General features: G+C 46.1%; 1 protein-coding gene across 1 annotated transcript in view; it reads right to left on the reverse strand.

Annotated features, from left to right (window-relative positions):
• MCM7 (minichromosome maintenance complex component 7) overlaps nucleotides 1-15,708 on the reverse strand; it is a gene marked incomplete at its 5' end in the record, with an annotated part of 39,418 nt that overhangs the window by 7,151 nt on the left and 16,559 nt on the right. The window contains 4 exon segments of the mRNA XM_077192902.1: nucleotides 2,249-2,642; nucleotides 6,300-6,383; nucleotides 12,052-12,183; nucleotides 14,761-14,881. Of these exon segments, the coding sequence (XP_077049017.1) occupies nucleotides 2,249-2,642; nucleotides 6,300-6,383; nucleotides 12,052-12,183; nucleotides 14,761-14,881 (731 nt within the window).

A 15,708-nucleotide genomic window follows, 5' to 3' on the forward strand; every position in this document is an offset into this window, starting at 1 on the left:
CAACTCAAAGAATCTTCCATTGACCCAAGGACTCCTCCATTAATCCCAACACTCTCCCATTGATCCCAAACCCAACCCAACCCAACCCAACCCCATCCCCGGTCTCACCGCAGGTCGCGGTCGCGCTGGGGCTGGTCCTGCAGCAGCCAGAGGAGGTCGAAGCCTCTTCCATGGATCCCAAGCCCCTCCCATTGACCCAAACCCAACCCAACCCAACCCAAACCCCTCCCATTGACCCCAATCCCATCCCCGGTCTCACCGCAGGTCGCGGTCGCGCTGGGGCCGGTCCTGCAGCAGCCAGAGGAGGTTGAGGCCTCTCCCATGGATCCCAAGCCCCTCCCATTGACCCAAACCCTCTCCCATGGATCCCAACCCCGTCCCCAGTCTCACCGCAGGTCGCGGTCGCGCTGGGGCCGGTCCTGCAGCAGCCAGAGGAGGTCGAAGCCTCTTCCATTGACCCAAACCCAACCCAACCCAACCCAATCCCATCCCCGGTCTCACCGCAGGTCGCGGTCGCGCTGGGGCCGGTCCTGCAGCAGCCAGAGGAGGTTGAGGCCTCTTCCATTGACCCAAACCCAACTCAACCCAAAGCCTCTTCCATTGACCCAAACCCAACCCAACCCAACGACTCCTCCATTGATCCAAACCCAACCCAAAGACTCCTCCATTGACCTAAAGACTCCTCCATTGACCCCAAACCCAACTCAACCCAAGCCTCTCCCATTGACCTAAACCCAACCCAAAGACTCCTCCATTGACCCAAACCCAACCCAACCCAACCCAAAGCCTCTCCCATTGACCCAAAGCCTCTCACCGCAGGTCGCGGTCGCGCTGGGGCCGGTCCTGCAGCAGCCAGAGGAGGTCGAAGCCTCTTCCATGGATCCCAAGCCCCTCCCATTGACCCAAACCCCTCCCATTGACCCAAAGCCTCTCACCGCAGGTCGCGGTCGCGCTGGGGCCGGTCCTGCAGCAGCCAGAGGAGGTCAAAGCCTCTCCCATTGACCCAAACCCAACCCAACTCAACCCAAAGACTCCTCCATTGACCTAAACCCAACCCAAAGACTCCCAATGACCCAAAGACTCCTCCACTGAACATAACCCAACCCAACCCAAGGACTCCTCCATTGACCCCAACACTCTCCCATTGACCCCAATGCCAACTCAAAGAATCTTCCATTGACCCAAGGACTCCTCCATTAATCCCAACACTCTCCCACTGGTTCCAAACTCAACCCAACTCAACCCAAAGCCTCTCCATTGACCCAAACCCAACCCAACCCAACCCAACCCCATCCCCGGTCTCACCGCAGGTCGCGGTCGCGCTGGGGCCGGTCCTGCAGCAGCCAGAGGAGGTCGAAGCCTCTCCCATTGACCCCAACCCAACTCAACCCAAAGCCTCTCCCATTGACCCCAAGCCCCTCCCATTGACCCAACCCAACTCAACTGAACCCAAAGACTCCTCCATTGACCCCAACACTCTCCTATTGGTTCCAAACCCAACCCAAAGACTCCTTCATTGACTCAAAGACTCCTCCACTGAACATAACCCAACCCAACTCAACCCAAAGCCTCTCCCATTGACCCAAACCCAACCCAACCCAAAGACTCCTCCATTGACCCCAAAGACTCCTCCATTGACCCCAACACTCTCCCATTGGTTCCAAACCCAGCCCAAAGCCACTCCCATTGACCCCAAACCCAACCCAACTCAACCCAAAGCCTCTCCCATTGACCCAAAGCCTCTCACCGCAGGTCGCGGTCGCGCTGGGGCCGGTCCTGCAGCAGCCAGAGGAGATTGAGGTCTCCTCCATTGACCCAAACCCAACCCAACCCAACCCAAACCCCTCCCATTGACCCCAATCCCATCCCGGTCTCACCGCAGGTCGCGGTCGCGCTGGGGCCGGTCCTGCAGCAGCCAGAGGAGGTCGAAGCCTCTCCCATTGACCCAAACCCAACCCAAAGCCTCTCCCATTGACCCAAAGCCTCTCACCGGAGGTCGCGGTCGCGCTGGGGCTGGTCCTGCAGCAGCCAGAGCAGTCAAAGCCCCTCCCATTGACCCCAAGCCCCTCCCATTGACCCAAACCCCTCCCATTGACCCAAAGCCTCTCACCGCAGGTCGCGGTCGCGCTGGGGCCGGTCCTGCAGCAGCCAGAGGAGGTCGAAGCCTCTCCCATTGACCCAAGGACTCCTCCATTGACCCAAACCCAACCCAACCCAACCCAACCCCAATCCCCATCCCCAGTCTCACCGCAGGTCGCGGTCGCGCTGGGGCCGGTCCTGCAGCAGCCAGAGGAGGTCGAAGCGCGACAGCAGCGCCGCCGGCAGCTGCAGGTTGTGCTCCAGGCTGCGCCGGGGGTCGAAGCGGCCGAAGGCCGGGTTGGCGGCGGCCAGGACGGCGCAGCGGGCGTTGAGCGTGGCCACCACGCCCGCCTTGGCCACGGCCACGCTCTGCTGCTCCAGCGCCTCGTGCACGGCCACGCGGTCGCCCTCGGCCATCTTGTCGAACTCGTCGATGCAGCAGACGCCGCGGTCGGCCAGGACCAGGGCGCCGCCCTCCAGCGCCAGCTCGCCGCTGGCCGGGTCCCGCAGCACGGCCGCCGTCAGCCCCACGCCCGAGGAGCCGCGCCCCGTCGTGTACTGGCCTGGGGATGGGGGGAAATGGGGTGAAAATGGGGGAAAATGGGGGAAAATGGGAAAAAAATGGGGAGAAATGGCAAAGAAATGGGGGAAAATGGGGGAAAAATGGGGGAAAATGGGAAAAAATGGGGAGAAATGGGGGAAAATGGGTATAAAATGGGGATAAAATGGGTAAAAAACGGGTATGAAATGAGGATGAAATGGGGATAGAATGGGTACAAAATGGGGATAAAAATGAGTAAAGAATGGGGATAGAATGGGGATCGAATGGGGATGAAATGGGGATAAAATGGGTACAAAATGGGGATAAAATGGGGATAAAATGAGGATAAAATGGGTACAAAATGGGGATGAAATGGGGATGAAATGGGGATAAAATGGGGATGAAATGGGTAAAGAATGGGAATAAAATGGGGAAAAAATGGGGATAAAATGGGTGAAAAAATGGGGATAAAATGGGTGAAAATGGGTATGAAATGGGGATACAATAGGGATAAAATGGGTACAAAATGGGGATAAAATGAGTAAAGAATGGGGATAAAATGGGGATAAAATGAGTAAAGAATGGGGATAAAATGGGTAAAGAATGGGGATAAAATGGGCATGAAATGGGGATAAAATGGGCATGAAATGGGGATAAAATGGAGATAAAATGGGTGAAAATGGGTATGAAATGGGGATAAAATGAGTAAAGAATGGGAATAAAATGGGGAAACAATGGGGGTAAAATGGGCATGAAATAGGAATAAAATGGGGACAAAATGAGTAAAGAATGGGGATAAAATGGGGATAAGATGGGAATAAAATGGGGATAAAATGGGGATAAAATGGGTAAAGAATGGGGATAAAATGGGGATAAGATGGGTGAAATGGGTATGAAATGGGGATAAAATGGCAAAAGAATGGGGATAAAATGGGGATAGAATAGGGATAAAATGGGGATGAAATGGGTACAAAATGGGGATAAAATGGGGATAAAATGGCTAAAGAATGGGCATAAAATGGGGATAAAATGAGTAAGGAATGGGGATGAAATGGGTAAAGAATGGGAATAAAATGGGGATAAAATGGGTGAAGAATGGGAATAAAATGGGGATAAAATGGGTGAAAAAATGGGGATAAAATGGGTAAAGAATGGGGAAACTGGGGATAAAATGGGCATGAAATGGGGATAAAATGGCTAAAGAATGGGGATAGAATGGGGATAAAATGGGGATAAAAATGAGTAAAGAATGGGAACAAAATGGGTAAAGAATGGGAATAAAATGGGGAAAAAATGGGGATAAAATGGGTAAAGAATGGGGATAAAATGGGTAAAGAATGGGAATAAAATGGGGAAAAAATGGGGATAAAATGGGTGAAAAAATGGGGATAAAATGGGTAAAGAATGGGGAAACTGGGGATAAAATGGGCATGAAATGGGGATAAAATGGCTAAAGAATGGGGATAAAATGGGGATAAAATGGGTAAAAAATGGGTATAAAATGAGTAAAGAATGGGTATAAAATGGGGATAAAATGGGTAAAGAATGGGGATAAAATGGGGGAAAATGGGGATAAAATGGGGATCGAATGGGGATGAAATGGGCACAAAATGGGGATAAAATGGGTACAAAATGGGGATGAAATGGGGATAAATGGGGTCCCACAGCACGGCCGCCGTCAGCCCCACGCCCGAGGAGCCGCGCCCCAGCGTGTGCTGGCCTGGGGGAAAAACGGGGAAAATGGGAAAAAAATTGAGAAAATGGGGAAAAAATGGGCATGGAATGGGTATAGAATGGGGGAAAATGGGCAAAAAAAAAGGGGATAAATTGGTGAGGAGGAAGAGGGAAATGGGAGAAACGGTGAGGAATTGGAGGAAAAAGAAGGGGAAGGAAAAGGAAAAAATAAAGGGAAAGAAAAGGAAGGAAAAGATGAAGATGAGGAGGAAAAGGAAGAAGAAAAAGGAAGAGGAGAAGGAAGAAGAGGAGGATGAGGAGGAGGAGGAGGAAGAAGAAGAGAAAGACGAAGATGAAAAAGGAGAAGAAAAAGAAGAAGAAGAAGAAGAAAAGGAGGAGGAAGAGGAAGATGATGATGAAGATGAGGAAGATGAGGAAGATGAAAAAGGTGAAGAAAAGGAGGAGGAAGAAGAAGAAGAGAAGGAGGAAGAAAAGGAAGAAGAAAAAGGGCGATGATGAAGATGAGGAAGATGAAAATGATGAAGATGAAGAAGATGAGGAAGATGATGATGAGGAAGATGAAGATGAAGAAGACGATGAAGAAGATGAGGCTGAGGAAGATGAAGAAGATGATGATGATGATGAGGATGAGAAAGCTGAAGATGACGAAGATGAAGAAGACAATGAAGATGAGGAAGATAAAGATGAGGAAGAAGATGAGGATGAAGAAGACAATGAAGAGGAAGATGAGGCTGAGGAAGATGAAGATGAGCAAGATGAAGATGAGCAAGACGATGAAGATGACGATGAAGATAAAGATGAGGAAGATGAAGAAGATGAAGATGATGAAGATGAGGATGAAGAAGATGAAGATGAAGAAGATGAGGAAGATGATGAAGATGAAGATGATGAAGATGATGAGGAAGATGAGGAAGATGAAGATAATGAAGATGACGATGATGAAGATGAAGACGAAGAAGATGAAGGTGAGGAAGATAAAGATGACGAAGATAAAGATGACGAAGATGAAGAAGACAATGAAGATGAAGATGAGGCTGAGGAAGATGAAGATGAAGAAGATGAACATGAAGAAGACAATGAAGATGAGGATGAGGAAGATGAAGATGAGGAAGACGATGAAGATGAAGCTGAGGATGAGGATGATGAGGATGAAGATGAAGCTGAGGAAGATGAAGATGAAGCTGAGGATGAAGATGATGAGGCTGATGAGGATGAGGAAGATGAAGATGAAGAAGCTGAGGAAGATGAAGATGAAGAAGATGAAGATGAAGCTCAGGAAGATGAAGCTGAAGCTGAGGATGAGGATGAAGATGAAGGTGAGGAAGCTGAGGCAGATAAAGATGAGGAAGATGAAGATGAAGCTGAAGCTGAGGATGAGGATGATGAGGATGAAGATGAAGCTGAGGCTGAGGCTGATGAGGATGAGGAAGATGAGGAAGATGATGATGAAGATGAAGCTGAGGATGAGGCTGATGAGGATGAGGATGAGGAAGCTGAGGATGTGGATGAGGAAGATGAAGGTGAAGCTGAGGATGATGAGGATGAGGATGAGGATGAGGAAAATGAGGATGAAGAAGACAATGAAGATGAAGGTGAGGAGGCTGAGGAAGATGAAGATGAAGAAGATGAAGCTGAAGCTGAGGCTGAGGCTGATGAGGCTGATGAGGAAGCTGAGGAAGATGAAGATGAGGATGATGAGGAAGATGAAGCTGAGGATGAGGCTGATGAGGATGAGGATGAAGATGAAGCTGAGGAGGCTGAGGATGAGGCTGATGAGGATGATGGAGATGAAGCTGAGGCTGATGAGGATGAAGCTGAGGCTGAGGCTGATGAGGATGAGGATGATGAGGATGAGGATGAAGCTGAAGCTGAAGCTGAGGCTGAGGCTGATGAGGATGAGGATGAAGATGAGGAAGCTGAGGAGGCTGAGGATGAAGCTGAGGATGAGGATGATGAAGCGGCCGAGGCCGAAGGCAGCACGCACTGCGCGGCGCCAGGCGGTCGATGTACGTCAGCAGCTGGGACTTGGCCACGCCCGGGTCCCCCATCAGGCAAATGTTGATGTTCCCTGGGGAAAATGAACAGGATTGAGGGAAAAACGGGAAAAAATGGGAAAAAATACCAGGATTTAGGGAAAAACAACAGGATTTAGGGAAAAAAACCAGGATTTGGGGAAAAATGGGGGAAAAATAGGGAAAAAATACCAGGATTTAGGGAAAAACCCCAGAATTTAGGGAAAAATGGGGGAAAAACGGGGGGAAAATGGGAAAAAACCCCAGGATTTAGGGAAAAATGGGGGAAAAATGGGGGAAAAAACCAGAATTTAGGGGAAAAAACAGAATTTAGAGAAAAAAACCCAGAATTTAGGGAAAAATGGGGGAAAATGGGAAAAAACCAGAATTTAGGGAAAAAACCCCAGGATTTAGGGAAAAACCCCAGGATTTAGGGGAAAACCCAGAATTTAGGGCAAAATGGGGGAAAAATGGGAAAAAAACCAGAATTTAGGGAAAAACCCCCAGAATTTAGGGCAGAAAACCCCCAGGATTTAGGGGAAAATGGGGGAAAAAACCCAGAATTTAGGGAAAAAACCCAAAATTTAGGGAAAAACAACTGAATTTAGGGAAAAACCCCAAGATTTAGGGAAAAAACCCAAAATTTAGGGAAAACCACCAGGATTTAGGGTAAAACAACAGGATTTAGGGTAAAACAACAGGATTTAGGTAAAAATGGGGGAAAATGGGAAAAACCCTGAATTTAGGGGAAAAACCCCCCAGGATTTAGGGCAAAATGGGGGAAAATGGGGAAAAAACCCAGAATTTAGGGAAAAATGGGGGAAAAATACCAGGATTTAGGGAAAAAACTACAAGATTTAGGGAAAAACACCAGGATTTAGGGAAAAATGGGGGAAAATGGGGAAAAAATACCAGAATTTAGGGAAAAATGGGGGGAAAATGGGGGGAAAATGGGAAAAAATTCCAGGATTTACAGAAAAAAACCCCCAGGATTTAGGGAAAAACAACAGGATTTAGGGAAAAAACACCAGGATTTAGGGAAAAAACCCCAGGATTTAGGGAAAAATGGGAAAAAATGGGAAAAAATACCAGGATTTAGGGGAAAAACCCAGGATTTAGGGAAAAACAACAGGATTTAGGGAAAAAGAACAGGATTTGGAGAAAAAGAACAGGATTTGGGGAAAAATGGGGGAAAAATACCAGGATTTAGGGAAAAAACCCAGGATTTAGGGAAAAATGGGGGAAAAATACCAGGATTTAGGGAAAAAAACCCCCAGGATTTAGGGAAAAAACCCAGGATTTAGGGAAAAAGAACAGGATTTAGGGAAAAAACCCCAAAATTTAGGGGAAAAAACAGAATTTAGGGGAAAAACCCAGAATTTAGGGAAAAAAACCCCAGAATTTAGGAAAAAACCCAGAATTTAGGGCAGAAAACCCCCAGGATTTAGGGGAAAATGGGGAAAAAACCCCAGAATTTAGGGAAAAACCCCAAAATTTAGGGAAAAACCCCAGGATTTAGGGAAAAACCCCAGGATTTAGGGAAAAACAACAGGATTTAGGGAAAATGGGGAAAAAATGGGAAAAAACAGCAGAATTAAGGGGAAAATGGGGGAAAATGGGGGAAAAATGGGGAAAAAAACAGAATTTAGGGAAAAAACCCAGGATTTAGGGGAAAATGGGGGAAATGGGAAAAAATACCAGGATTTAGGGAAAAATGGGGCAAAAATGGGGGAAAAATGGGAAAAACCCCCAGAATTTAGGGAAAAAAACCCCCAGGATTTAGGGAAAAACAACAGGATTTAGGGAAAAACGGGGGAAAATGGGAAAAAATACCAGGATTTAGGGAAAAAAACCCCCAGGATTTAGGGAAAACCACCAGGATTTAGGGAAAAAACCCCCCAGGATTTAGGAAAAACAACAGGATTTAGGGAAAAATGGAGGAAAATGGGGAAAAAAAACCCAGAATTTAGGGAAAAACACCAGGATTTAGGGAAAAACACCCAAAATTTAGGGCAAAACACCCAAAATTTAGGGGAAAAAACAGAATTTAGGGGAAAAACCAGAATTTAGGGAAAATGGGGGAAAATGGGAAAAAAAGGGAGAAAAGGGAGAAAAAGAAACTCAGAAATGGGAAATGGTGAGAGAAAAAGTGGGAAAATAAGAGGAAAAAACCAAAAAAATTTATGGCAATTTCAGCTCTTCCACCCCCTTTTCCCACCGGGGTTTTCTGGGATTTTTCCAGGATTTTCCTGGAACATTTCCCAAGGTTTCCCCTGGATTTTCCTGGGATTTTTCCCAAAATTTTTCTGTAATTTTCCTGTGATTTTTCCCGAACATTTCCCAGGATTTCCCCGGCTGTTCCTGTGATTTTTCCGGGATTTTTCCCAGGATTTTCCTGTGATTTTTCCGGGATTTTTCCCAGGATTTTTCCCTGGCTGTTCCTGTGATTTTTCCCAGGATTTCTCTGGATTTTTCCCAGGATTTTTCCCGAACATTTCCCAGGATTTTCCTGTGATTTTTCTGGGACATTTCCCTGGATTTTCCCAGGATTTTCCTGTGATTTTTCCCGAACATTTCCCAGGATTTTCCCTGAATTTTCCTGTTATTTTCCCCGGGATTTTCCTGTGATTTTCCCAGGATTTTCCTGTGATTTTCCTGGGATTTTTCCCCTGAATTTTCCTGTGATTTTCCCGGGATTTTTCCCGAACATTTCCCAGGATTTTCCCCGAACATTTCCCAGGATTTTCCTGTGATTTTTCTGGGACATTTCCTGAACATTTCCAAGAATTTTTCCCGAACATTTCCCAGGATTTTCCTGTGATTTTCCCGGGATTTTCCCCGAACATTTCCCAGGATTTTCCCAAACATTTCCCAGGATTTCCCCGGCTGTTCCTGTGATTTTCCCAGGATTTTCCTGTGATTTTTCCTGAACATTTCCCAGGATTTTCCTGTGATTTTTCCCAGGATTTTCCCAGGATTTCCCTGGGATTTTCCTGGGACATTTTCCAGGATTTTCCTGTGATTTTTCCCAGGATTTTCCCCAGGATTTTCCTGTGATTTTCCCGGGATTTTTCCCAGACATTTCCCAGGATTTTCCTGTGATTTTTCTGGGACATTTCCCGAGCATTTCCCAGGATTTTTCCCAGGATTTTCCTGCGATTTTCCCAAACATTTCCCAGGATTTTCCCTTGAATTTTCCTGTGATTTTTCCCCGAACATTTCCCAGGATTTTCCTGTGATTTTTCCTGGATTTTTCCCAGGATTTTTCCTGTGATTTTTCCCAGGATTTTTCCTGTGATTTTTCCCAGGATTTTCCTGTGATTTTTCCGGGACATTCCCCGAACATTTCCCAGGATTTTCCCTTGAATTTTCCTGTGATTTTTCCCAGGATTTTTCCCGAACATTTCCCAGGATTTTTCCCCGGCTGTTCCTGTGATTTTCCCGGAATTTTCCCCAGGATTTTCCCGGGATTTTCCCCTGAATTTTCCTGTGATTTTCCCGGGATTTTCCCCGAACATTTCCCAGGATTTTCCCCTGGATTTTCCTGTGATTTTCCCCTGAATTTTCCTGTGATTTTCCCGGGATTTTCCCCAGGATTTTCCCGGGATTTTCCCCTGGATTTTCCTGTGATTTTCCCCTGAATTTTCCTGTGATTTTCCCAGGATTTTCCCGATCATTTCCCAGGATTTTCCCTGAATTTTCCTGTTATTTTCCCCGGGATTTTCCTGTGATTTTCCCAGGATTTTCCTGTGATTTTCCTGGGATTTTTCCCCAGCTGTTCCTGTGTTTTTCCCCTGGATTTTCCTGTGATTTTCCCCTGAATTTTCCTGTGATTTTCCCCTGAATTTTCCTGTGATTTTCCCAGGATTTTCCTGTGATTTTCCCAGGATTTTCCTGTGATTTTCCTGGGACATTCCCCGAACATTTCCTAGGATTTTCCTGTGATTTTCCCAGGATTTTTCCCAGGATTTTCCTGTGATTTTCCCAAACATTTCCCAGGATTCCCCGGCTGTTCCTGTGATTTTTCTGGGATTTTTCCCAGGATTTTTCCCAGACATTTCCCAGGATTTTCCTGTGATTTTTCTGGGACATTTCCTGAACATTTCCCAGGATTTTCCCAGGATTTTTCCCGAACATTTCCCAGGATTTTCCCCTGAATTTCCCTGTGATTTTTCCAGGATTTCCCCGTGATTTTCCCAGGATTTTTCCCAGGATTTCCCCGAACATTTTCCTGTGATTTTCCCAGGATTTTCCCAGGATTTCCCCGTGATTTTCCCAGGATTTTCCCCTGAATTTTCCCAGGATTTTTCCCGAACATTTCCCAGGATTTTCCCAGGATTTTTCCGGGATTTTTCCTGAACATTTCCCAGGATTTTTCCCGAACATTTCCCAGGATTTCCCTGTGATTTTTCCCAGGATTTCCCCGGGATTTTCCCAGGATTTTTCCGGGATTTTCCCAGGATTTTTCCCCAGCTGTTCCTGTGATTTTTCCCAGGATTTTCCTGTGATTTTCCCAGGATTTTTCCGGGATTTTTCCCAGGATTTTCCCAAACATTTCCCAGGATTTCCCCTGGCTGTTCCTGTGATTTTCCCAGGATTTTCCTGTGATTTTTCTGGGATTTTTCCCAGGATTTTCCTGTGATTTTCCCCTGAATTTTCCTGTGATTTTCCCGGGATTTTTCCCAGGATTTTCCTGTGATTTTCCCAGGATTTTCCCGATCATTTCCCAGGATTTTCCTGTGATTTTTCCCGAACATTTCCCAGGATTTTCCCTGAATTTTCCTGTTATTTTCCCCGGGATTTTCCTGTGATTTTCCCAGGATTTTCCCAGGATTTTCCTGTGATTTTTCCGGGATTTTTCCCGAACATTTCCCAGGATTTTCCCCTGAATTTCCCTGTGATTTTTCCAGGATTTTCCTGTGATTTTCCTGTGATTTTCCCGGGATTTTTCCAGGATTTTCCCCAGGATTTTCCCAGGATTTTCCCCTGAATTTTCCTGTGATTTCCCCGAACATTTCCCAGGATTTTCCCTTGAATTTTCCTGTGATTTTCCCAGGATTTCCCCAAACATTTCCCAGGATTTTCCCCTGAATTTTCCTGTGATTTTCCCAGGATTTTCCTGTGATTTTCCCTGGCTGTTCCTGTGATTTTTCCCAGGATTTTTCCCGGGATTTCTCCCAGGATTTCCCCGAACATTTCCCAGGATTTCCCCGGGATTTTTCCCGAACATTTCCCAGGATTTTCCCTTGAATTTTCCTGTGATTTTTCCCAAACATTTCCCAGGATTTTCCTGTGATTTTCCCAGGATTTTCCCCTGAATTTCCCCCTGAATTTCCCCGTGATTTTCCCAGGATTTCCCCGTGATTTTCCCGTGATTTTCCCAGGATTTTCCCCGTGATTTTCCCAGGATTTTCCCAGGATTTCCCCGTGATTTTCCCGTGATTTTCCCAGGATTTCCCCGTGATTTTCCCAGGATTTTCCCGGGATTTTTCCCGAACATTTCCCAGGATTTTCCCAGGATTTCCCCCTGAATTTCCCTGTGATTTTTCCAGGATTTTCCCAGGATTTCCCCGTGATTTTCCCAGGATTTCCCTGTGATTTTCCCAGGATTTTCCTGTGATTTTTCCGGGATTTTTCCAGGATTTCCCCCGTCTGTTCCTGTGATTTTTCCAGGATTTCCCCGTGATTTCCCCGTGATTTTCCCAGGATTTCCCCGTCTCTCACCGCGGATCCGCATCCCCCGGGGGCTCCTCTCCACGCCCCCCACCAGCAGCAGCAGCAGCGATTTCTTCACATCCTCGTGGCCAAAGATCTCGGGGGCGATGGAGGCCGCCAGCTTCCCGTAGAAATCCTCCCCTGCAAGGGCCAGAAATGGGAATTTGGGGTCAAAAACGGCAAAATCCGGGCTTGGGAGGGCCAAAAATGGGAAATTTGGGGGCAGAAATGGCAAAATCTGGGCTTGGGAGGAGGAAAAATGGGGAATTTGGGGTGAGAAATGGCAAAATTCGGAATTGGAAGGGCCAAAATTGGGAAATTTGGGGTCAAAAACACCAAAATCTGGACTTGGAAGGGTCAGAAATGCCAAAATCCGGTCTTGGAAAGGCCAAAATTGGGAAATTTGGGGTCAGAAATGCCAAAATCCGGCATTGGAAGGAGGAAAAATGGAAGATTTGGGGTCAGAAATGCCAAAATTTGGCATTGGAAGGGCCAGAAATGGGAAATTTGGGGTGAGAAATGTCAAAATCTGGACTTGAAAGGGTCAAAAATTGAAGATTTGGGGTCAGAAATGCCAAAATTCAGCATTGGAAGGGCCAAAATTGGGAAAATTGGGGTCAGAAATGCTAAAATCCAGCATTGGGAGGGCAAAAATTTGGGTCAAAAACGCAAAAATCCGGGCTTGGGAGGGCCAAAAATGGGAAAATTGGGGTGAGAAATGCCAGAATTTGGCCTTGGAAGGGCCAAAAAGGGAATTTGGGGTCAAAAACGGCAAAATCTGGCCTTGGAAGGGCAAAAATTGGGAAATTTGGGGTTAGAAATGCCAAAATCCGGCCTTGAAAGGGCCAAAAAATGGGAAATTTAGGGTGAGAAACGCCAAAATCCGGAACTGGAAGGGCCAGAAATGGGAAATTTGAGGTGAGAAATGGCAAAATTCGGAATTGGAAGGGTCAAAAATTGGGGTCAGAAATGCCAAAATCCGGTCTTGAAAGGGCCAAAATTGGGAAATTCGGGGTGAGAAATGCCAAAATCTGGCATTGGGAGGAGGAAAATTGGGAAATTTGGGGGCAGAAATGGCAAAATCCAGCATTGGGAGGGTGAAAAATGGGGAATTTGGGGTGAGAAATGGCAAAATCCGGGCTTGGGAGGGCGAAAAATTGGGGTCAAAAAATGGCAAAATCCAGCCTTGGAAGGGTGAAAAATGGAAAATTTGGGGTGAGAAATGCCAAAATTTGGCATTGGAAGGAGGAAAAATGGGAAATTTGGGGGCAGAAATGCCAAAATCTGGAATTGGAAGGGCAAAAAATGGGAAATTTGGGGGCAGAAATGGCAAAATTCGGAATTGGGAGGGTGAAAAATGGGAAATTTGGGGTGAGAAATGGCAAAATCTGGCATTGGAAGGAGGAAAATTGGGGTCAAAAATGCCAAAATCCAGCATTGGGAGGAGGAAAAATGGGAAATTTGGGGTCAAAAACGGCAAAATCTGGCATTGGAAGGACAAAAATTGGGAAATTTGGGGTGAGAAATGGCAAAATTCGGCATTGGAAGGAGGAAAATTGGGAAATTTGGGGTCAAAAACACCAAAATCTGGCATTGGAAGGGTCAGAAATGCCAAAATCTGGGCTTAGAAGGGCAAAATTTGGGAAATTTGGGGTGAGAAATGCCAAAATCTGGCATTGGGAGGGTGAAAAATGGGGAAATTTGGGGTCAGAAATGCCAAAATCTGGAATTCGAAGAATAAAAAATGGGAAATTTGGGGTCAGAAACACCAAAATTTGGCATTGGAAGGGCCAAAAATGGGAAATTTGGGGTGAGAAATGCCCAAATTTGGCATTGGAAGGAGGAAAAATGGGAAATTTGGGGGCAGAAACCCCAAAATTGGCTGAAATTGCCCCAAAATTGGCTGGAATAACCCAAAAAAATCCCCCAAATCCTCATTTTACCCCAAATCCACTTTTGGTCCCCCAAAATCCCTTTATTTTTCCTTAAAATTATTTTTTTCTCCCTAAAAATCCCCAAATTTCCCCACAAAATCCCCAATTTCCCCCCCCAAAAATCCCCAAATTTCCCACCCCAAAAATCCCAATTTTTCCCCAAAAATCCCCAAATTTCTGCCCCAAAAAAAATCCCCAATTTTTCCCCTAAAAATCCCCATTTTTCCCCTCAAAACCCCCATTTTTCCCCTCAAAACCCCCATTTTTCCCCTAAAAATCCCCAATTTCCCCCCCCAAAAATCCCCAAATTTCCCACCCCAAAAATCTCAATTTTTCCCCAAAAATCCCCAAATTTCTGCCCCAAAAAAATCCCCATTTTTCCCCTCAAAAGCCCCATTTTTCCCCCAAAAATCCCCATTTTCCCCCCTAAAAATCCCAATTTTTCCCCTAAAAAATCCATAAATTCCCCCCCCAAAATCCCATTTTTCCCCCCCAAAAAAATCCCAATTTTTCCACCCCAAAATCTCCAATTTCCCCCCCCAAAATCCCAATTTTCCCCTCAAAATCCCCTCAAAACCCCCATTTTTCACCCCAAAATCCCAATTTTTCCCCCAAAAATCCCCAATTTTCCCCAAAATTTCACAATTTTTCCCTAAAATCCCAATTTTTCCCCTAAAAATCCCCATTTTTCCCCCCAAAATCCCAATTTTTCCCTAAAATCCCCAATTTTTCCCTAAATCCCCAATTTTCCCAAAATCCCCATTTTTCTCCCCAAAACCCCCACCTGTTCCCAGGATCTCCTGCAGCTCCTGAGGGCTCAGCTCCGCCCCCTCCCCCTCCTCTTCCTCGCTCTTGTTCACCTTGGCCACGTGGTGCCCCTCCAGGAAGGTCTCTGACAGCAATCCCTGCCAAAAAATGGGAATTTTGGGGGAAATTCCGGGGATTTTGGGAAAAATCCAGGAATTTTGGTGAAAAAATGGGGATTTTTGGTGAAAAAATGGGGATTTTTGGTGAAAAAATGGGGATTTTTGAGGGAAAAATGGGGATTTTAGGAGGTGAGGCTGGGGAGAGGTGAGGCCCTCCAGGAAGGTCTCTGACAGCAATCCCTGGAAAAAATGGGAATTTTGGGGGAAAATCCTGGAATTTTGGGAAAAAATGGGGAATTTTGGTGAAAAAATGGGGATTTCTGGTGAAAAAATGGGGATTTTAGGGGGAAAAATGGGGATTTTAGGGGGAAAAATGGGGATTTTAGGAGGTGAGGGTGGGGACAGGTGAGGCCCTCCAGGAAGGTCTCTGACAGCAATCCCTGGAAAAAATGGGAATTTTGGGGGAAATTCCGGGGATTTTGGGAAAAATCTGTGAATCTGGGAAAAAAAATGGGGATTTTTGGTGAAAAAATGGGGATTTTTGGTGAAAAAATGGGGATTTTTGGAGGGAACAGGTGAGGCCCTCCAGGAAGGTCTCTGACAGCAATCCCTGGAAAAAATGGGAATTTTGGGGGAAATTCCGGGAATTTTGGGAAAAATCTGTGAATCTGGGAAAAAAAATGGGGAATTTTGGTGAAAAAATGGGGATTTTAGGGGGAAAAAATGGGGATTTTAGGAGGTGAGGGTGGGGACAGGTGAGGCCCTCCAGGAAGGTCTCTGACAGCAATCCCTGGGAAAAATGGGAATTTTGGGGGAAATTCCGGGGATTTTGGGAAAAATCTGTGAATCTGGGAAAAAAAATGGGG

This window comes from Agelaius phoeniceus, chromosome 36, assembly GCF_051311805.1.
Source record: "Agelaius phoeniceus isolate bAgePho1 chromosome 36, bAgePho1.hap1, whole genome shotgun sequence".
NCBI lineage: Eukaryota > Metazoa > Chordata > Aves > Passeriformes > Icteridae > Agelaius > Agelaius phoeniceus.